Source organism: Podarcis liolepis (assembly GCF_965112155.1).
Source record: "Podarcis liolepis genome assembly, chromosome: 6".
Lineage (NCBI taxonomy): Eukaryota > Metazoa > Chordata > Lepidosauria > Squamata > Lacertidae > Podarcis > Podarcis liolepis.
In genome coordinates this window covers 13927003-13949781 of record NC_139559.1, presented here as the reverse complement: position 1 = coordinate 13949781, position 22779 = coordinate 13927003, and the positions used below count along the sequence as shown (strand labels likewise).

General features: G+C 41.7%; 2 protein-coding genes across 8 annotated transcripts in view; both read left to right on the top strand.

Moving 5' to 3' along the window:
- Positions 1-22779, top strand: part of EDN3 (endothelin 3) — a 527748-nt gene that overhangs the window by 187938 nt on the left and 317031 nt on the right. The gene's annotated exons all lie outside the window — the stretch shown is intronic.
- Positions 1-22779, top strand: part of GNAS (GNAS complex locus) — a 177698-nt gene that overhangs the window by 128569 nt on the left and 26350 nt on the right. For all 7 annotated transcript variants that reach the window (XM_083507610.1, XM_083507611.1, XM_083507613.1 and 4 more), the window contains exon 5: positions 11745-11842. In XM_083507610.1, the coding sequence (XP_083363736.1) occupies positions 11745-11842 (98 nt within the window). The remainder of the gene's footprint in view (positions 1-11744; positions 11843-22779) is intronic.

Genomic DNA, 22779 nt, shown 5'->3' with positions numbered 1-22779 from the left:
CTTACCAGGCACGACCCCCCCACCCTTTTTGTTGTTGAGCTTCCCCCACCAAACCCCCCTATTTAAAGCTGAATCGGAGCAAGTGGCAAAACAACAGGAAACCAGAATTACCTTACAGCGTAGGTTTTTGTGGAGAATGCTCCAGAGCAAAAAAGGGAGGATGCTTGGGCATGGAGCTGTGGACATGGAGTGTGGATAAGCCCTCAGTTAGACACACAACCTAGCAGCTTGAAAGCACATCAAAGTGCAAGTAGATAAATAGGTACTGCTCTGGCAGGAAGGTAAACGGCGTTTCCGTGCACTGCTCTGGTTCGCCAGAAGCGTCTTAGTCATGCTGGCCACATGACCCGGAAGCTGTACGCTGGCTCTCTCGGCCAATAAAGCAAGATGAGTGCCGCAACCCCAGAGTTGGTCATGACTGGACCTAATGGTCAGGGGTCCCTTTACCTTTACCTTTAGACACACATATTCCTGACACATGGCTGTCATTTTCACTGGCAGACTTGTGCTCCTTATTTCTGAATGTTATCCCTTCTGATGGGGAAACGATACACTGGCTCTTATTACAGATCTGCCTTAAAATCTTACTTTTTATTATTACGTTCATAAGCTAATAAATGAAGAGAATTTCATTCCTTCTGTGCCTTTTGTGATGTCTTTTAAGTTACGGAAAGAGGACGTTTGTGACCTGTGAAGTGCCTGGAGGCCCTGTTCATAACTCCCATCACTCACGAGGCCAGTAATGCTAAGTGTTAATAGAGCTGACGGCTATGAGGAATCAAATGGATGCTTGAATGTTTTTTTCTTAAGTCTGTAGACTGAGAGTTACAACAATTGAATGAATGGGCTCTGATTATCTGATGCACCACAGATGTAAGCCTGAAATGTATTCCTTCTTTGCTGGGAACCCAAGGACTTCTGAAAGTACATAGCAGATTTTAAGAAGGGGACAGAAATTCATTGAACACAGTGCTAGAAAACATGGATTGCCTTGTTAACATGTGAGGAATGAAAGCATCTTGCCTGCATCCTTAAGACTGCTTGTTCTTTATGTTGTCTGAAGCAGCATCACATAATTCCAGTTGAAACCACACAGGAACATCTGGAAAAGTCTCCCTCCTAGTGGGCCCTGCAGCCAACTGTGCTACCAACGAGTCGGCAAATGCTGCAGGAAGTAAAATACTGAAATACTTTCAATTTCATTATTGAAGCTACTCTTAATTTTCCCGCCTGCGAACTATTATAAAAACATTTTATAATGTTATAATGGTGGGAAACCCTTTTGCCTGTCCCAGAATCCCCCATGTGCAGTGCTATGTGCCAGTTACTACAGATAGCATTATCTATTTCTAGGTATGTTCATTTCCTTTATGATAGTGTCAGGCTTGTATAGTGTGAGTTTCAATTAAAATGCAACACCACAGAGGACTGCAGATTTGTCCTTATACAAATGAGCAATGAGGCCAAAACTTGTTATAGCGCAAGTATGTGCACATAACTATTAGCATCTGTTTGGCTTTTTCAAAAAGAAATAACAGAGAGAGGTTATTTTGCATCCAGGCAGCTTTTGAAGTTATTTCTGCTGTGTTAATGAACCTCTGGGACAACGGAAAGCTTATAGGTATTTGACAATGGAGTGTCTGATCATGTGTGACTACTAGGCACTGTGTTGTTACTTCCTATGAATTCTCCAGTTGTGTCGGTTCTTGAGTAAGCTTACTCTAGTAAATGGATACTTTTAATTTATTGGGCAACAGCAGTTTATCTTCCTGGGTTGACACATTTAGCTAGTTCGTTCCTGTGAGAAATCATCCCAGGAAAACTGCAGCCTTTCAAATCATTGTCTCCTCCGATAGCAGAAAATCTCTTTCCTCCTCCTTTTCACTGCAATGGGACAGAGAGTATGTACCGGTAATATTCAGTATAGCTTGTTAGTAAGTGTGCAGTGTTCCAATATAGCTCCCACAGTGACATTCTAAAGAGTTGCAATACAGTACCATAAGCATCATTGAGCTGGCAGGAAAAATAATAGGGTGAGCCAAGAGCATTGTTTCAAGATGATCTTGCAGCATCAGTTTGCCTTGGTATGAACAAAATCTTCTTCCTTTAAGATCTTGCTGTGGTGCCACTGTGGCCTCAGCAGGTATGTTCTCCCCAGCTATAAGTGGAATGCAATAGTGCTGCTGAGCTTACAGGAAAGTAAACACGGCGAGGCCACAGCTTATAAAGCATGGTTGTAAGGGACTTCGCAGCCTAGGTTTTAGGGGTTATTTTTATTTCTAAAAACTAAACAAGAAAGTAGCGGGGGGTGGAGAAAGTAATGCATATCCATATATATGTATTACTTTTTTTTCAGTGAAGAGCCTGACTTTCTTTGATCTTTAATCATAAGGTTTACTAGGCAATGACCTATTTAAAACATCTGTTATGAAACATGTAGTTTCATGGGGCACTGAACTTTGTCCTAACGAAATTGAATCTCATTTTAACTGCAGTATTGTGTAACTCATGCACACACCTTTCAGTAGTGTTTGTGTGTCTGTGTGTTTTAAGCAGCCTTGGCTTCCTTAAGCTGTAATTGGTAAACAGCAAACTAAAATGACAGCTCCGACTTGTGCTTTTATTTTAGAGTGCCATGCATCCACTCATAAGGAACTTTCTAGGTGGTACAATATGGGCATAGTTGCAGCATGCATACCTTCCCTGAAGCTAGCTAGTGCTTCTGTTGTAAGGCCACTGCATTTTTCCAGCCCTGAAATTGCAATTTTATTACTTAGGAAATGCAGATACATTGCTTCATAACTTTCCTTCTAAGAAGGCTAGTGACTCTGGGTTGGCAAAGTCTGCAGTTTTTGAAAACAATAAAAAGTAATTTAAGTAATTGTAGAAAAAACCCAGTATTTTAGACAACAGGATATCCCCCCCCCCCCGCTTCCCTACAGATGGGTATCCAGGTCCCCTCAATTATTTTTTAAAACTATTCTAAGGCAGGCTAGCTTTGTTTCGTTTATTAGGAAACATTTGTTATCTTTCTACTTATGAGAATTTCCCAATAAGCCAATGAGTAAGCAAGAATTGGAGAATATTTGTGATTACTTATGCATGCTAATGGCAGGCACCTAGAAAACCTGCCCACCCCTGCAAATCACAGTATGCAAATATGACACGGTGTTTTATACAGGAAGATAGTTATTGATTGATGTAGTTCTGGGGAAAGCAGGTATATTTGCCACACTTTGCAGGTGAAGTACAAGGTATGGTTAAATGAATGTTCCCTCTTCCCTAGAAAGAGAAAGAGGGAAAGTCCTTAAAGAACTGAACTGCTTGTCTCTAAGCCACTGGACCCAATTCAAGATTTCAGTAGTACTAACATACAAAGCTATAAACAGCGTGGGGCCTGCGTACTTGACAGATCTTCTCCCACTGAGATCAGCTGGGGAGGCCTTGTTTGTGGTGCCGCCATTGGAGGTGGTTCATGCCTTAAATAATGCAGGGCCTTACATCGGAAATGCAGTCACACACAGAGGGGCGCAAAGAGGTTTCTTTGAAACACACAAAGCAGAGTGATGGGGGGTTTCCAATCTGTCATTAGTACTGTTATAGCCATTATTCAGTAAGGTCAAGCTTGTAAATAGCTGCTCACTTGGCTGCTTGTGGGGGGGGGGGGGAATAGCATCCAGGTGGCCAGATGGATAAGGGTTTGTAAAGTGGAGGAAGTGTGCAATGGACAACAGTGGTATGTGGGGGCAACTGGACTAGTGTGTGCCTGGGACACATGTGCAGCCATATTTCAGGCAATGGCAGTGGATGCATTTGTAGGGAAATTTGCAAGTATCTTTCTCATCCTTATTTATTTGACTAGGAGGGTTTCAGTGTTGTCTAATCCTAAGGTGGCCTAATTTAAGTCTTGGGAGTTGGTGATTTCATCCCCCCCTCCCTCAAAAATTCCCAAGCTCGTGAAAAGGGAAGAAGAGCATAGCACAAGTTCATTTCTAACTTTGGGTGTGCCCTCCAGCTATCGTATCAAAGCGCATCTCCAGCTATCTATCCAGACAGAACCCAATAGGCTGCATGTTTGGAGTCGTTATGCATGATCTTCCTCTGTAAAAGAAAGTTTCATGACTCATGTTTCAAGGCCCCCACCCACTGTGGTCAGTAGAACTGACCTTTAGCCCATTGTGCCAGATGGTGGGGGTATGGGAGGAGTCTTCTATGTTGTGGCACTCATGAAGTGGAACTTCCTGACCTGGGAGAATCCATCTAGCTTTTTTATTGCCTTTTACCACCAGCTGAAAATCTACCTTAAGCCCAAATTTTGCTTCATCTCCTGTCTCTGGGGTGTGGCTTTTCAGGTGCAGAGGTAGGATGGAAGTTGGAAGCATAAATATTGTTGTCTAAGTGGCTCGGGGTATTGTATTGTTACAGCATAATGAGCAGTGAGGAAGAGATTCCTGCAAGGTCCTGCTGTATTTACTCAGATGTATTGCACACCTTTTTTTTTTTTTTGCCAAATTACCATTTTTTTGCCAAATTACATCACACAAATTAGGGTGCACATTAACATTCAAAGGTGCATTACATTCAAGTAAATACTTGAATTCACTGAGTCAATGAGAGGAAAGTCCACCATCTGGCGAGTTAAAATGGCTCTCAAGATGGCGTGTCAGTGGCAGACTGAGCACACCATCCTCCCCTAGCCCCCTTGCGGCCTCCTTTGCTCTGAGCAGCTGGCCGCGACAGCTTGGGCAGCTGTTGTGTGATTGAATCCCCCAAGAGCGGGTGAGGGAGGCTGGCTGGCAAGCAGCCACAGTCACCCTGCCCACCTGCGTGTAGGGGGGGCATGGCCACCATGGAGAAACTGGTGAAGGCCTTTTGAGTCCCTCCGCTCTTTCCAGCAGCAACTGGGCCCCGCTGTCTTGGCAGCGGCTGCAGCATCCACATCACACACCATGAGCTGTGAAGGGAGGCTGGAGCGGTTGACGAGCGTGGAATGAAAGTGGCTGCAGGGCCAGTGCCAGGGGAGGTTCTCTGGTGGGAGCGGTGAAAGCTGAAGCATGCTTTACTTTTCAGTGTACTATACTTATTCGAATGTTATGTGCACATTTTTTTGGTTAAATTACTTTGCAAAAATTAGGGTGCGCATTAGATTCGATGGCGCATTAGACTCGAGTAAATGCAATATAGCATGTTCATAGTTCATAGCTAAACTAGTTGCCTTACAAGGTCCCTTTCATGCAACGATCTGTTCAATAAAAGGACATTAAGGTTGGGTTTTGGTGGAGAACGGTGCATAACGGAGAGAAATTATAGTACCTCCGTTTAAAAGTGGTAGTAAATACAGTGCTCTGACATGGCGACCTTTTGGATCAGTATTTTTTCACATTGATAAGATCCTGGTCTTGCATTGTAGACAGAGCTGCACAGTTTTTCATGGGTAGCAGAAGGATATTTTTAGAGTCCTTCTATTAAAAGGTTCTAATATATAGTTGCAGGAATAACCTGCATTGCTGCTGTTACATCATGTGCTCTATTAGAATGTGCCAGTGGATGAACTGATGTTATGACAACAAGAAACCAACATACAAGAGCTAGTCTGGCTTCTTTCTAGGTAACAAGCCTAGTACAAGGAATGGCATGGATGGCTTTTTAACCCATCCACTTATAGAGCAAAATTAATGAAATGGGACAGGATCAGAGCCATGTAGAATTGCTTGACGTGGATCAGAGCCTTATTTATTTTTTCATTCCCCTCTGTTGCATGTAGTTATTTAGTCCAGGAATATCAAATACGTGTGTGTGTGTGTGTGTGTGTGTGTGTGTGTGTGTGTGTTAGTTCGTGTTCCTTTATGGCCCCCTTTACACGGAGAATTTGTAGTGCTACAACACAATCCTGGATTTGCATGAAATCAGGGTAGAGGAGCAAAAGTGAAGTCAGAGGTCTGAGTAAAGTTGATGTATGATAAAAGTACTATGGATTATTTGAGGGTTCTACATCCTTTATCTCCTTCATGTTACATAGCTGAGAAATGGAAGAGGGAGAAGTTTGAGTACAGCAAGAAGGGAGAAACATTGAAATGGAGGAGATTGTAAGGGCACCCTTGCCACTAAAGGTTTGCAGGAAGTGGGAGACGAAGTTGTCCCATTTGAAATGGCTTTGGGCTTGATATCGCTGTCCCACAGTATGTTGACTTACTGTGCTAGGGCCAATATGCCTGCCTCTTCATGTGGGCTTCTTTGCTTTCTTTGCACCCTCTGCTGGTCATATTTATTTGTTTTTTCTGCAAAGCTTGTAGAATGGAACAGCAGCCAGTATTGATAGCAGAGCCATTTCTTGAGCTTGGGGAAGCTCTTACAGAAGCTGGATTTTGAGAAGCATGCTCTCCTCCTACATCTCAGTGCTTATTGAACACCAGCAGAGTATGAGGCAGTGTGCAGTATATAGAAATAATGTGCTTGGTGTTTCCATACCAACTGTAGTAAACCTCTACAAAGATAAATGTAATACTTGGGGCCAGCCAGCTCACACAGAGATCTGTGGGCAGGAATACACTTCTGGGTAGCAGTAGCAGCTACTGACGCTTCACCATTTTCTACCACCAGTGGGAGAGCCCCATTACAGCCCTCTTGAACACCTCCTCCAACATTGCTGGAACCTCACTCTCCCAGGCCTGTCTGACTTCAGCAGACTGGGCAAACATGGAAGTTTCTGTGACGTACTCCTCCTTTCTTATCTGCTGAAGAACCCAGGCACTGATGAGGACAGTGAACAGCTGAGAAGGCTGGAACGGACTCTGGAGCTAGTTATATCAATTGCTGCTTCTGCAGCCTCTCAAAGGCCTTTGTATATGCAGGGGCTTGTTCATAAGCTCCCTGTGTTAACTAACCCTTGGTCAAACTAAAATCCAGAAATTGCTGGCTTTGGGTAGTGAGCTAGCTGCTTAGCTTTGTAAAATCCCTGTTTTGTGTTAGTCAAAGTTATTTCATTTTTCTTGGCAGTTCACTTGAGAAGTATTGTCAGTGTCTCAAATGCAAGTCTTTTCCTCCAATTTCCTTTTGAAGCCTTTATTGTTACCAGTATTAACACTCGGAAATCTGAAACGCTGCATTTTCTTTTCCTTTGCAACTTTGCACCGGTTCTTTTTAGCAATAAAGCAAATGTAAAAAGTGCAAAAGCTGATGTTGATCAGTTATTGCCATGCTTCTGCTTAATCCTCTCTTCGGCTGGTATGTGTTGTGGCTGCAGGAAGAGTAGAGGTGCTGCAAGTCAAGTTCAAGGTGTTAGTAATAACGTATAATGCTCTAGACAGCTGAGGACCTTCTCCTGCAAGTTCCAGAGATCTTAGAAGCTCACTCTGCAGTAACTCAGAGCAGTGCTTTTAGTGTGGCTGCCCATGTTCTGTAGAATAGCATTCCTATCGAGATATAGCAGGCACCCACTATTTTTACTTTCCAGAAACAATTGAAGGCGTTTTTATTGCAACAGCCTTTCCCACTCTTTGCCATGATTTTCACAGAATCATACAATCATAGGGTTAGAAGGGATCCAAGGGTCATCTAGTCCAACCCCCCACAATGCAGAAATATCAGCCAAAGCATCGTTTTTGTACCGTTTCAGTTTTATTTTAAAAGGTTTTGCGGGCGGTTTTGTGTCTTTAATTGTTTTATCACACATCACTTTAAGACGGTTACCGTATTTTTCGCCCTATAGGACCACCGGCCCTAGATTTGGGTGGTGAATAAAGGGGGGAATTATTTTTCTCCCCCCCTGGCGCAGGGCTGGGGCGGGGGAAGCCCGAGCTTCCCCCGAACGGGAGCCAGAGCAATGCCGAAGCTGGGAGCTTGCGCGGCTGGGGGAGGGGGAAGCTTGTGGGGCTGGCGGTGGGGCTCTCCTGAAGCCTGCATTTGCCCCATAGGACACATACACATTTCCGCTTCATTTTTGGAGGGGAAAAAGTGCGTCCTATAGGGCGAAAAATACGGTATATAGAAGGCAATTAATAAACGGATGATAATAATGTAAAGCCACAACTTTATAGAGGGCAGGGGCCAATCCAAACTGTGTGTTTAAATTAGTGTGGAAGTGGAGTGTGATCTCGGCGAAACATTCCCTGCTCAAACTACAATTAACGTTGCTCATTTCTCAGTTATTTGCTGATAGCCCACTAATCTAAAAGTTAGTATTGATTGTGGGTCCTGGTTTTGCTTTCTCAGTTAAGAAGTTCAAGTAGTGTGGACTTGGATTCTTTTTCCATCCCACGTGGAAAGTTAATAACCCTATTAAAAAGATAGTGTAAGTAGGGTGTAGTTCAGGTTAGTTATAAGGTAACATCAAGCAAAGTCAGGTTCTCATGGATCAAACATTTTGCTGTGAACCTCAAACTTGCAGCTCTCATTCTCAGTCAATTAAATGAATCATTTCCCCAGTAGAGTGTACTGGTCAAAGTAAAACTGTTGCTACAGTGCATGGGATTTCCTAGTCCTCCTCCTTATTCCTTCTCTTTCTTTTCTTTGCCACTTGTGGGTAGAAACGGCTCAAGGTAGAACATTGCAGCACTTTTCCCATGCCATGCATAATTTTATGAACTTCTACCATGTCACCTCTTACTCGCTTTTTCTCTAAAGTAGAAAGTCCCAAAGACGGCAAACTTTCTCCATAGGGGTCTTGTGTCATCCACTCAGTCATTTTGGTTGCCCTTTTCTGAGCCTTTTCCATCTCTAATGAGGCAACCAGAACTGTGCACAGTATTCCAAATGTGATTGCCGTGTAGATTTATATAATGGCATTATGATACCTGCAGTATAATTTTCAATTCCTTTCCTAATGATCCCTATTATGGAATTTGTCTTTTGCACAGCTGGGTCAACAGCTTCATCAAACTATCTTCTTTGACCCCCAGGTCTCATTCTTGGTCCATCACCATAAATCCAGGCCCCATAAGTGTGTGTGTGTGTGTGTGTGTGTGTGTGTAAAATGAAGATTTTTTTGCCCCAACGTGCATCGCTTTCTTACATTGTATTGCATTTTTCATTTTATTGCCCATTCACTCAGTTTGGAGAGGTCCACTTGGAGCTCTTCACAGTCCTTTGGTTTTAATAACCCTGAACTATTTAGTATCATCAGCAAATATATCCACCTCACTGCTCACTTGTAATAATAATAATAATAATAATAATAATAATAATAATAATTTATTTATTTATTTATTAATACATACATACATACATATATACATACATACCCCACCCATCTGACTGGATTTCTCCAGCCACTCTGGGCGGCTGCCAACTGAATATCAAAAACACAACAGCATTAAACATTAAAAACTTCCCTACACAGGGCTGCCTTCAGGTGTCAAGTTAAAAAGCATAGGTCCCAATACCAATCCTTGGGGGACTCCACCATTTGGGAAAATGTCCATTTATTCCCACCCTTTGTTTCTGCAACTTAAACAATTTGTGATCCACAAGACCTCCCCTCTTACTCCTTGACGGCTAAGCTTACTTAGGAGCTTTTCGTGAGATACTTTGACTAAAGCTTTTTGAAAGTTCAACTGCACGTTCAAGTAGGCACTTAGGTAGTGTTAAAACAGATATAACACTAAAGCGAGGTTAAAGATCAGCAAAAGTATGTTTTCCCTGGGCCATCCGGAGCATATAACAAATTCTAAATAGAGGACTGCTGTTGTTGCAGAGGTAAAAAATTCAGTTTCTCAAATCCTTTGCTAAGTTGGTTATGGGCTGTGAGATGTTCGAAACATCATGCAACTGTGCTGTGTTTTTCTTCAGCTCATTTCCAGAGATTTCTCTTGTATTTGGAACCTGAAAATCCAGTGCATCTGTATTCACCAACTCAAATGGATTCCAAAACAAGTCAACACAAGTGATTCGTACTAAGCTCTTTAGAAATCTCTTAAGGAGTTTGACAGTTTCCAAAATACTTTTTGTGTAAGATCTCCCAAGGTCTCTCCTTTGTGTAGTTCTCCCAAGTGATTGGTCAAGCCCAGTTATTTAATGTTCTGTTCTATATTTGGACAATGTATAACCCATAAATACTGAAAAGATTAGCTACTCATTAACTTTTGGTGAGCTCAAAATTATATTTGGTCCTGAGACAAAAGTTGGTTCTTTACTTCATTTGAACACATAACAAAAGTTTATCTGAATAAGGAGAAGAAAGAGCTAGTCGGGTTTAGCTCGCTCAATCATGCAGAGTTACAGCATAATGCAAAACATGAACCTAAATGAAAATTCTTTAGAATGTAAACATTGACATTTTAAAAGGTTGAAAAGGTATATTTGATGCATTCTAAGAAATTGGATTTGTTGCATCGGCCTTGCACATGAGTCTGATGTAGCTACCCAAATCTCAGCGTCAGAGAATGTTCTGTACATTCTGAAGATGAAATGAAAATGCTCAGAAGACATTTTTCTGATTAGAATTTCTCTCACTTCTCTCTTTCTCCCCTACACACACGCATGGCCACTTTGCAAGATTTTTAATAAATGGTTTGGGGGCAGGAAAATTGGGCAGATCATTCCACCAAATTTCTCCAGGGAGAGAGAATTTTTCCTTTGGGGGGGGCGGGGTAGGGTGCAAAATGGTGACCAGGCTCCTGTTGCCACTTGCAGCAACAGCAAAAAACCACAAATCCTTGCGGGGAGGAAGGGGGAGAAAGAAGCACTGTTAATGCTAAAGATGAGCACACTCCCAAGAGACAGTTGGAAAATTTATCTCTCCCTGGAGAAATTTGGTGGAATGATCTGCCCAATTTCCCTGCCCCCAAATAGGATGGAGAATGTTGAAAGGCCATTAATGAACAGTTCTAGGTTCTTACAACATTCTATGACACTGAAGAGAATGAGGCATACTGTGATCATTTGGGGCTGAGCTCTGTCCGCCACTCTGAATGAGTGGCACTTCTGTGACATCTTCATTCCTGTGACCTCCAGCAACATTGCACTATCCCAACTACAGTCGTACCTTGGTTTTCAAACGGAATGCGTTCTGGAAGTCCGTTCGACTTCCGAAATGTTCAGAAACCAAGGCACAGCTTCCAATTGGCTGCAGGAGCGTCCTGCAGCCAATTGGAAGCCGCACCGGATATTTGGCTTCCGAGGCAAAGTTCGCAAACCGGAACACCTGCTTCCAGATTTGCAACGTTTTGTTCTGAGTTGTTCATGAACTAAGCTATTCAAAAACCAAGGCATGACAGTATATATCAGTTTATACACAAGTCAAGTGCACCATTCTTCTGTATTTTTATTTTTTAAATGAAATTCTTCTATTGGGTTTCAATACAGCAAATTATTTGAATAAGGACAGAAAGGCTTTCCTTAAAGCAAGTTTTAGCCATTCTTAGAGAAAAAATATTTCTGCATCTTTTATAAAAATGTTAGCAACTACACAAAGTAGTCTATACTTTACATAAGCATTCAGCGTACTGGGTGAAGCACGCTTCTACATTGGCGGAAATACGAATGTTCATTCTTTGCTTTCTGAGACATTTGAATGTATTTTAATCCTTTTTGTAATGTGTGGCAGGCTCTGTGTGCTGAACCTAATTAAGTGAAGATTGAGGATATCCGTTAATGTAGCAGCATGTTTGTAGTCAGAAAGCTTCTTAGGACTTCGGCTGTTTTATTTGGTTGCTTGTTCATTAAGTAAAAGCATGTTGCCTTTTTTTGTTTGCCTCTGGGGGGCCTTGTCCCTGCTGACTTGTTGCTCCCTTTATGTTTGCTTCCAGGAGTTCTATGAACATACAAAAACACTTTGGCAAGATGAAGGTGTGAAAGCCTGCTACGAGAGATCTAATGAATATCAGTTGATCGATTGTGCACAGTAGTAAGTACAACTTCTCTTACAATTTTATTGCAATCTCTGGTAGAAGAAAAGGAAACGTTTCTTGTTTTTAATCATGCGTTTAAAGTATAAGCATAACTTCATTGTGAATTGATGGAGATGATTTGAAAAAAATATCAAAATCTGGGCTGGGACCTCTGTGGTGATGGTGATAATGATGGTGGTGATGATGATGAAGAATAAAGCAGCTCAAGGAGCAAGCACATCCACATTATTATTATTTTTAAAAAAAGCATTCTAAAACAGGTAAAAACATCTAAAACAATTAATTGTTAAGAACATTATTTTATTCAGTGATCTCAGAGTTGCCAGGAACAGTAAACTTCAGGCAAATGTCACATAGTGGGCTTGATAAATGGCCTTCTTTCCCCTTCTGTCCTGTAACATTCTGTTTACTTATTTGGATACTGGTGTGTAGTGTGTCCTTGGATAGAACACCAGCAATATTGCATGTGGAAAAGCTGAATTTGCAAATGGATTTATTTTGTCTTAGCCTGTAAGAAGTTTAAAAAGTGTTCATTTTATGTTATCGGCCAGTTTATAGACAGCTGCTGCTGCAAAATATTTTTTGAGATACTTCTTAGGCCATTCAGAGGTTTGCTGGCCTGGAGCTCCTTCAATATTGGATAATACTTGCCCACAGTACCAAGTACAAGAAAGTGGTGCAGAAACTAGTTTCTAAAGTAACTTGTAGTCTTTGCAGGAAGGTTTTTTGTTTCGTTTTTTACCTTTTTCTTTTATTTTTCTTGGAAACAAGAGGCATGGGACTAAGGGTGATCTTCATGTGAGTTGGTTGTGGATCAGAATAGGACTGCTTTCTGGATTGAAAATGTTTAAAGTAGAACATGCCTTCCGTTCAAAGTTTATATAAAAAATTTCCCTGCTAGGGCAAAAGTGTTTTTTATTTTCATGTTACATGGAGCTATACTTTCTGCTCACCATTGTCCTGTACAGTTTCAGTATTTAGTTACTTTTTTCTGCTGGCATCATGAGAACCAGAAGCCTAAGGAAGCTTGCAGAAAAGGTGTTTCCTTGACCCCTCCTCCCTCTTCTCTGCAACTCCCCTGAAAAATCTGGAAGGTAGCTCAAAATGGGGCAGAGGCACTTCGTGCAAGCAGAGCAGGCTCCCATTCCTTTGGCAGACCCCTGTGCCCCATTCTGTGCTGTCAAGGATGCTTTTTGGACTCTCTGGGGTAGCTTTTTGGGTCATGTGAAGGATTGTGATAGGGAGGGAACTGGAAAGTCCTCATTCATAAGTTTTCTTCTTCGCACAGTTCTTAGACTCCAAGGGCACTAGATGGTTATTGGCATTTTGATTGGTTTGGTTTGTTTGGTTGTTTTATTTCATAGGTATTAGTTAATTTATAATTGCCTTGGTGGTGTTCTTAGCAGTTGTATGGGTTGCTGTAATTTGGCATATCTATGTTTTAAATGCATTATACATTTTTTTTTTATTTGTAAGTTGCCCAGAGACTTAAAAAAAAAAAAGTGGTAAGAAATGTAATCTAAATCCAGTGTAATTTCATTTCAGTTTAATTGAAAAGGGTTAGTTTTAACTTGCAAAGTATTGTATATTTGGCTACGCTAGGGTGGGAGAGACCGTAGTTCAGTGATAGAACCCTTGCTTGCATGCAGAAGGTCTCTAGTTCAGTCCTTCCAAATAAAAAGATGTGAGAGTGGGTGATATGGAAGGCCTCTGCTTGAGAGCCATCACCAGCCTGAGAGGAGAGCATTGGGTTAGATAAATAAGTAGCTTGACCTGGTATTAGACTGTTTCCCATGTTCCACATACACTACTTTGGTAGTTTTCTATTACAGATCTGTATTCCTGCAGAACATCCTTTGATACACAGATCCCTTTCCCTGAGCTCTTATTTGCTCCCGGGTTTTGAGAATGCTAGAAACTGCAGAAGTCCTTCCAAGCAGTGGAAAATATATGTGCTGTTTCTTAACTCTATACTCCAGCACAAAGTGAGAAAGGACCTCACTTTTCTCACAAGGCTTCTGCATGTTTCGTAGGGCCCAAGCAGCAGGAGGGGTTCATGGCTGCTGCTGCTAAAGGCCCGTGCTTGTGAGCCACTGCCGTTTTTTAAAGTATTTTGTTGTCACAATGGTAGAGGGAAAAAATGGTTAGCAGTGCATACAAAATTCAGAGTTTCACTCTACAGTGGTACCTCTGGTTACGAACTTAATTCGTTCCGGAGGTCCGTTCTTAAGCTGCAACCGTTCTTATCCTGAGGCGTGCTTTCACTAATGGGGCCTCCTGCTGCACGCGCGCCTCTGGCACACGATTTCCGTCCCACACCCTGGGGCAAAGTTTGCAACCAGGAGCAGCTGCTTCCGGGTTAGCGGAGTTCGTAACCAGAGGTACCACTGTACTTTTGCAAATTGTGGCACTGGGGAATAATACAGAATGCTACTTGGCAGAAGAGAGTGCAGTTACTGCTGCTTGACTCAGTGAGCTTTTGTTTTGAGGTGCATCCTCTGGTCTTTGGTATTCCAGATCATGCTGCACTGGAAAGTGTGCTTGTGTGTATATGTTTGCAGGGGCATGGCTACAAGCTAGAGAGTTCGTTCAGGTGATGGTCCTTGTGTGTTCTGAGGGCCACCTGCCATCTCCAGGTGTTTTGTTTTTTCAAAAGACTCTGGAGCGTCATTCGATAATGTTGGGCTACATTGCCAAATGGACTGACTCAAGCAGCTTCTTATGGACCTAGGTCACAAATATGGCTGACATGCTGCGTGTTTGGGGAGGTCAATTAGATTCTCTTGTTCTTCCCATCCTGGCAGAAGATGGGGTTTATTCAGGAGCAGACAGAGGTGTCGAGAAGTAACAAGTAACGGTAGGTTGTCTTTCAGAGCCAATCCATTATAAGAGTAGAGCTCCTGCATACACTGATGAATGAATACCAAGCAGCAGTTGCTGTGCAGGGATAACCTGATCTTTGCATTCCCTGCTCTTGGCAGTGGAGTTTTTGTTGCTCTCATTTGCACTCCTTTGGCCTGCCAAGATGACAGACCTAGTCCCTGACCTCCCATGACCTGTCATAACCCTTTCAGAGACTTTAAAAAGTGCATTAGACCTTGAGCCTCTGCATAAATAAGATGGGGAGTTGGGATTCACTTCCACCTCATCTTTCGATGTGCCTGGTAGCATGCACCTAGATTAACTTGGGAATGTGGCCAGATGATAATTGTGTGTTCGGATTCTAAAATAATAGACCCGAGTTCCACAGGAGAACTTGAAATCCTTTGCATGTTTAACTTACAACCAAATCCGTAGTTATAGCGTTGATGTCGTGAGATCAATGTAATGCTTCAATCATAAATTCTAGCAAAGTATGTTGGAATAGACATGCCTACTCTTTTTCTTCTTTGGCGATCACTCGCATAACACAGGGTTGTAGGTGTGATTATTCCAAAGTGCTTTGCTTGAATTCCTGAGTAAGTCACTGCATTGATCCCACAGCAAAGTCAGTAATAATCATGTCCTCAGATGATTTTGATAGCATTTTACACGGAGATAAAATAACAAAGTGTTATATCTAAGAAGCTGGCTAATGAGCACACTCAAACAAGTCTATGTGTATCTGAAGAAGTGTGCATGCACACGAAAGCTCATACCAAGAACTAACTTAGTTGGTCTTTAAGGTGCTACTGGAAGGAATTTTTTTATTTAAACAAGTCTATGTAAGTGAAAAGAACAACAATTTGATTAGTCAATAAATCATTGAGTCTAAAGTAAAGAGTTGAAAAAATGTGTTCTTTCTAACATAAGTATCTGAATTTCCATTATGACTTCCCTTTCCCGCACCTCTCACTGTATATAAGTGTGAAGAGTTGTAACTCCTCCATAACATATTGTAGTGAGCTAGAATACTGGGAATGGGTACCTGATTTCACATGTAGCCAAGAACCATAACTTTGACCATACCATAGTCACATGACTGCTTTGTCCTAAACATGTTTAACACTTTAGGAGGTATTCCGCATGGCAATTTGCTGGCACTTTTCTCTCAGCAATGCACACACAAAGAGAGGCAAAAATAACTTCTTTTTTTTAACCTTTGACTTTTTGAAATCCCTTTTCTTCATGCAGAGGTAGGAAGTCCAAGACTTACCGTCTCAGTCTAATTTTAATTAAAGCCCTCACTTTGTCATAATGTACACTTTCAAATCTGCTTGTTCATTTTTGGAAGCTGAGCTGACGGCTTGCATTCAGCTTTCCCGTGTTTCCTGCTAACTCATGCAGAAGTGTGCAGCTTGGAGGGAGGGGGAAATGGGTGATTTTCCTTCCCCTTAACTGGCTTACCAAACTGGTTACTTTCACTTTGGCTTTTAGAAGATGTGTGATCTTGACTGGGGAGGGAGATTCCTCGGCACAGCTGTCTAGGAGGGCTCTGGGAGTAGGGCGGGAAGCCACAGCACTACTTGTCTTTTAAATATCCTTTTAGGGAAGAATAAAGAAGAAGACTCTTTTTAGAAGAAGTCGCATTTGGAGCTTTTAATGTTATCAACACTACCCAGAATCAGAATAATGCACTTCTTTATATAAGTTGTAACATTATCCATATCTGGTCTAAAGTGGCATAAAACTGGTTTTGTATTCTCTGGGGCGCCGTCCATATAAAAGGGGACTGAGATTGAGGGCCTCATATAAAAGGAGGGGAGAAAAAGGGAAAGACTACTTCTGCTGACACCATGTCCTAATGTAATATACTTATTAAAATGTGTCATTTGAGTAGCATCAAACTTTTGTGATTGTAGTGGTGCAGGCTTGGGTTTAGGGGTATGCTGGGGACCAAACACATGACAGTTCAAGAACAGAGTCCTGTGGTGTCCATGCTGAAATGTGCATATATCCTGGCCTTTCGAGACACTGAGACCTGGCAGAGGATCCCCATTCTCAAACCTCAAGAACACAACAAAACATTAGTGTTTTATTCCGATGGTGTTCCATGGCTGATTTAGTTCATGTCCCTGTGTCTCTCAAATGTCCCTACATTAACACATTCAAAAACTAGTTTCTTCCCTGTCCAATAAGACAGCTCTCTTTTTTCGGGGGGCTGCGTTGCGGGAGGAGTTCCGGGACCTCACAGTGACCCGGCAGTGGGCGGAGGAATGCTGCCCACGTCATTAGGACACCCAGTCGCGTAACGCCCCCCCGGCTGACCAATCGGGTTAGCCAGGGGGCGTGGCCACTTGCCCTTTAAACCATGGCGCGGGCAGCCTCCATTCGTTTCCTTAGTGGATCTCCCAGCCACTCACCCTCTTTCTTGCATTGCTTGACTAATGTCGATCACCTGGTTGTTGGGGCTGGGTAGGAATTTTTCCACTTGGCAAATTGGCACCAGCCATTTGGTTTTCACCTACCTAGTAGCAATCATCACAACTTTGTAAAGTTAGGCATTGGGTAAGCCTTGTTATGGGAGGGGAGGTTGTTGCCTGCACCTGCCCCTCCACACTAAGGGTATCCCATTAATGGGATCCAGGGGTGTGGTTCCTGTCCGAAGCCTGGGCGTGGGGTGGGGCCATGCCACGACCCCATCGGTGACCCTGGGGGAGCTCTTAATTCATGTGTATCATAGGGCTCCCCCTATCGGTGGTTGACCCTTTCTAGACTTCCTGCAGACAGGCAGGAGTCAGGATATAGTCTTGCTTCACCCAATTGCCTAAGCCAAACGGCTCACATCTGTAACCAATAAGGTTGTGGCCTGATTTATCCCATTAACCCAACATATTCATGTCTGTGTGTTCATTTCTGTGGGAACTGCAGGGCCCAGGGCCTCACCACGCAAGATTTCTCATCATTTTCCTGGTGATTCTACTTGTTGCCCTCGTTGTTTTTAGTGCAAAGGTTTTCTATGCATGTCTCCCAGTTAACATTTCCTGCATTTCAACCTGGGTGGAAAAGGAAATAAGGCAAGGGAAGCCATTCGCAAGCTGTTTCACACCCCTCCGACTTCAGGAAGGGCTGGAAGTAGTGTGTGAGAGCTTATTCTCATGCTGTTTCCTGCAAGAATGCCTCAACGTGTTGTTGGGTTTTTTTGCTTTCTGCCGTTTCAAGGGAGGAGCTGGTGGCTCAGGAGGCTGGTGGTGTTGGTATAGCAAACTGTACTGCTTGCCTTTTATTGCCAGCAGTCACAGTGGTAACCCAAGAAGTGGCTGAGCAGACACGGAACAACTCTATCAATCAAGAATTTGCAGAATACTTTGTTTTACACGGTAGCAGAAGCATTGGTAGAAGGGCTGGAGACAGAGGGGAGTGCATATGTAGCAGCAGCAGCAGCCGACGAAGAGCTAGATGGCAAAAGCAAATAGGGATTCTTTCAGTTTTCTGTTCAAATATTTTGTGTTTATGCATCTGTGAGTATGTGTGTGGCTCTAGGTGTGTATGAGTTTGTGGACCACAAACATCTAATCATCTGCTTTCACAGTCCTTTGTGTGAAACTCAGCAGTGCATTTAGAAAACTTGCAGTCAAGTTCTTTGCACAATAGATAGTTTTAACTGAACTTTAGGAAACTATCCTAAACTTTAATTTAGGGCTTTGCCACTACAACCAAGTACAATAGCACCTCAGCTTACATTACCCTCAGGTAACGTAAACTTCGGGTTGCAAAAGCGGCAAACCCGGAAGTGTTTCGCCGCATGCGCAGGTGCAGAAGTGGTCCCTCCGGTTACTGAAACCTCAGGATCTGACCGGAGCTCCAGAACGGATCCCTTCCACAACCAGAGATACCACTGTACATGGGTATTAACCACTTTTAACTGTCACCATATCTTGAGTGAAGAGCTATACAACCTCTGGACATCTTAAGTTATAATTCTACAAACAAAACATTTTGATTCCCTCTTGTAAAGCTTAACCACATTCATCCTTTTTATACTTCAACTGAGATTTAACATGCTAAGTCTTTTATTTTATGTTCAAACTTGTGCTTGAATGCTGTTTAAATGTTTGTTAGGGTGTAAATACTGCCTTTTACCTTGCATTCCTAGTTACTATGTTCACGTATGAGCATTTATGTTGGAATTTGTTGATCATATATGCACATTGGTGTACTGGGCTGAATTTAAATCCTTTATCTCCAAGGTACTAGAGTTTCCTTAAAACGGCAGTCACTTGGCATGTGTAAAGTAAATAGTTGGAATATTGTGCATAAAATGGCCACAAGTACACTCCTGACATTCAAGTTAAACAAAATGCGGTTGGACTAATTCATCTACTCCCTCTGTGAATTCATTTATTCAGATCATTGATAAACATGAAATTAGCCCAAGTTTAACCAAGTAGGTTAAAAGAGTCCTAGGCAGTTGGGCTGTTTTCACCTTCACTTTCCCCCATGCTATCATAAATATATGAACAAAGTCATGCCCTCTCCCCAGGAAACTCTTAAGAACTGTAGTTCTATAAAGAGGCTTGTGGACCTCATGTAAGTGACTGAGGCCTCAAAAATCTGAAAGACCACCTTCTTCCCTACATACCTAAGCAGATGGGGTCCTGTTGGTAGTTCCACTTCCTTCAGAAGTCCCATCATATACAGATGGCATTATACACCTGTGTAATTATACATCTGCATTGGTTTAGTGAGAATTTACCAGCTACTTGTTAGAGAAGATGTAAGGCATGGGGAGAATATCTGTGGTGGCAATGCCCAGTTGTGTAAGACATTTGGGCAAAATATTTTCAAACTATCTCTTCCATTGAGCAAAGGATTATTCCTCCAGACCCATTCCTTCCAGAAATAATTTAGAAATTAAGCCACATCTGAAACCTAGCTTTCAAGAAGAAAAGCCTTTCTTCACGTCTGTATTGAAACAAATAGTGTTAAAATGTCTAAATAACACATCTAGAAAAAAGGCACATTTCTTAAAAATCTTACAATTAAAAATATGTGATTTGACATTAGCCTCCTTACCAGAGGACTGAAAAGCAAATTAATGTATTTCTTTTTAAGTGGTGTGTGTGTTAAGGGGAAGCTGGGAAATTATAGGTGCTATAGTTTATTCTAACGCTGGTTAACAAACCAGGATATGACCCTCGAGCTCACATCCTCTGTCTGCTCATGGACAACAATTTACTGTTTTCTTTCCTAGATTGTCAGTTCACACAAACCAGCAGACTGTTTTGCATTTACCCCATAAATCTGGTTCAAAACCGGATTTTTAGCCTTAGGTTACAGAGCAAATACAAACAATACAGTGCAAACCTTCATTCATTCAAAAAATACTTACATATTCCAATTTCAGAAAAATGTTACATTAGTTTATAACAAATATATACACAATAAAAGCTATCAACACAGATCACTGGCTGTTGCAGAATATATTTTTTCTTGATTGTCTACATAAACCTGGAGGCATGATAAAGTTTTCAGCAAACACTTTAAAGTTGATACTCAACGTACTTGCTGAATCTCTGTTGGAAGAGCATTCCACAGGACTAGGCCTGTGACCCTGAAGTTTCAGTTTCTTCTTGGTACCAGATTATACTTATTTATATGAACTATATATATTATAAACTATATATTTATATAAACTATGGTTTGCCTCAAACAGTGAAGAATTGCCACCTCCAAGTGGGAGTATACTAGTCAAAGTAGCATTTAGCACTGGATTATGGTTTGATATTTTACCTGAATACCTGTTATATTTGGACTTGAAAAACATCCCTCATTAGAGGCTGCTAAATTTCTAAGCACAGTAGTGAAAGGCAGGAGGGACCAGTTGCCTAGGGAACAGACAAAGGCATTTCCTCATCCTTGTCCATTCAGAGGGAGGGCAATATGAGGGCTTTCTCCACCCTCAGTGATGTTGTTGTGTAGCCAAACCTGTTTCGCTGTTTGCACAAATGTATTGTGATTGGCTGGAATTGCATATTGTGATTGGCTGGAATTGCATATTGTGATTGGCTGGAATTGCATATTGTGATTGGCTGGAATTGCAACATGGAAACAAAGGGGGCCTGGAGCAGTTCATGCAAACAACATAATAGAAAAATGTTGGGGCGTTTTGGGGGACATTTGAACCTGCTCTCCCACCCACCTCGACTTCACAAAGTGCCATCAGTATTAGAAAAATGGTTTTCTAAAATAGAAAATGTGTTTTTTTCAAATTTGTTTTCAAAGGCAGCAAATAACATAGTAAATATGACAGCACTATTTTTAGATGTCTGCTGCTTACTCAGCACGGATTCTGAATACTTTGTAAGAAAGCCTAGCCTGGTGCTGGGGTTTGCTATTTCTGAGGCATGATGTTAGCAGGCTGTTGTTAGCTTCTTGTCGTTGCGTTGTGCAGGAAGAAGGCCCTGCACAGAAAAAGGAAAGGTATTAGAGTAACACAGGCAACTTCCCAAAATACATTCGTAAAATACCTGGTTAAAACACAGAAATGGAAGGGTTCCATATTTGCAAAGGTGGCATGTAGTGGAGAAAGCTTTCTTCTCGCAAAAGCCCTTGGCCCAGTAGTGGTCAGTAGTCTCAGGCAATAGACACAGGTGTGCTTCTGGTGCTTGTGAGATAAAACTTCCCCAGATCTTGGGCAAAGTTTTGTTCTATAAGGAAACCACCGGGCAAGAGTTTTTTTTTTAATGTACATTTAGATTGTAGAGCTAACACAGTTCACTTCCAGTGCCGTTCATGAACTGCAACAATAAAGATTTGATCTGATTTTGGTGCAAGTATTATTTGTAAAGGAATGTGGGACATTCCAGACCTTTGGAAGAGTCTGTAGGAAGCAGGGGGTAGACAAGTAAATTGTAATACTAACCAAAACTAAGAAAACCCTAATACTCCTTAACATACTCTAAAAATTTTGTTTTCTGTTTAAAAAGCAGACAATTTGTAGAAAGGTAAATTTATTTATTTATGTCTTTATTTATTTTTAAAATGATGCTCTTTCGTCAATGTTCATCACTTTAAAAAATTGCCTAGCCATAGTTTGATACTTTAGAATGTCCCTCAAACTCCTTAGCCCTCCCATTTCCAGTCAGCAATTGCTGTGGTTTCCCTTGAAGTCTAAAACTGCTTAACCAATTACCAGAGAGTAGACCTGGAGTCTGAGCTTGATTTTTAGTCTCTCTCTCTTCAGAGTGGTGGTCAGTGGTCACTAAGATTACACCAGACCAGACATCATGCTAAACCATAGTTATAACCTGAAAAGGAGGAGGGGATTTACATGTTTGGTCTGAATTCACAAGATATCTGATTTGGGTCCATTGCTCTCTAGGAAGCAATTTTCTGTGGCAATTGTTTCAAGTATATGGTTAGAATACAGTCACTGGCATAGATTTAAGAAATTCCAGTCAGCGAGAAATTGAAAATAATTATGGGTAAACTTAGAAGAGGAAAATTCCAGGAATACGTGACTTTGCTGAACATGATTCCCCCTTGTGGGGAATCTAAAAGTGTGTCAGCAGTACAGAGGTAAAGTACTCAAACCTCAGTCACCTTCCATGAAATACCAAATACAAATTAGCCTTGTTCGTGAGACTCTAGCAAGTTCTGTAACATACAAAGTTAATCAAATCTATGTATTTTGGTTGACTTATTGAATTTAAAGGAATAGCCAGTGTTAAGCAATTTGTACGCAGATAAATTTGCTACTTGAAATCATAACAGCTGACATTTAAGAATTTGCATTTTTAATTGGGTTTTCAGTATAACAGTAGCAATGAACAAATGGTGACTAGCAACAAATGTGTTGTATCCCAAAGCCCTGTCAGGAAGGAAAAGAAATGGGCATGCACTCATTTTTCTTTCATCTTACCTTCTCTTGTAGCTTACATTTTTAACTTTGTGGCATGCGTCCCCACCAATAATCCCTACCAGTACACTATAAGTTGCTAGGGACTTGGAACAACCAATCTTCTCCCCACACTTTCCTCCTCCCCCTGCAAATTTTGCTGAATTGCCCTGA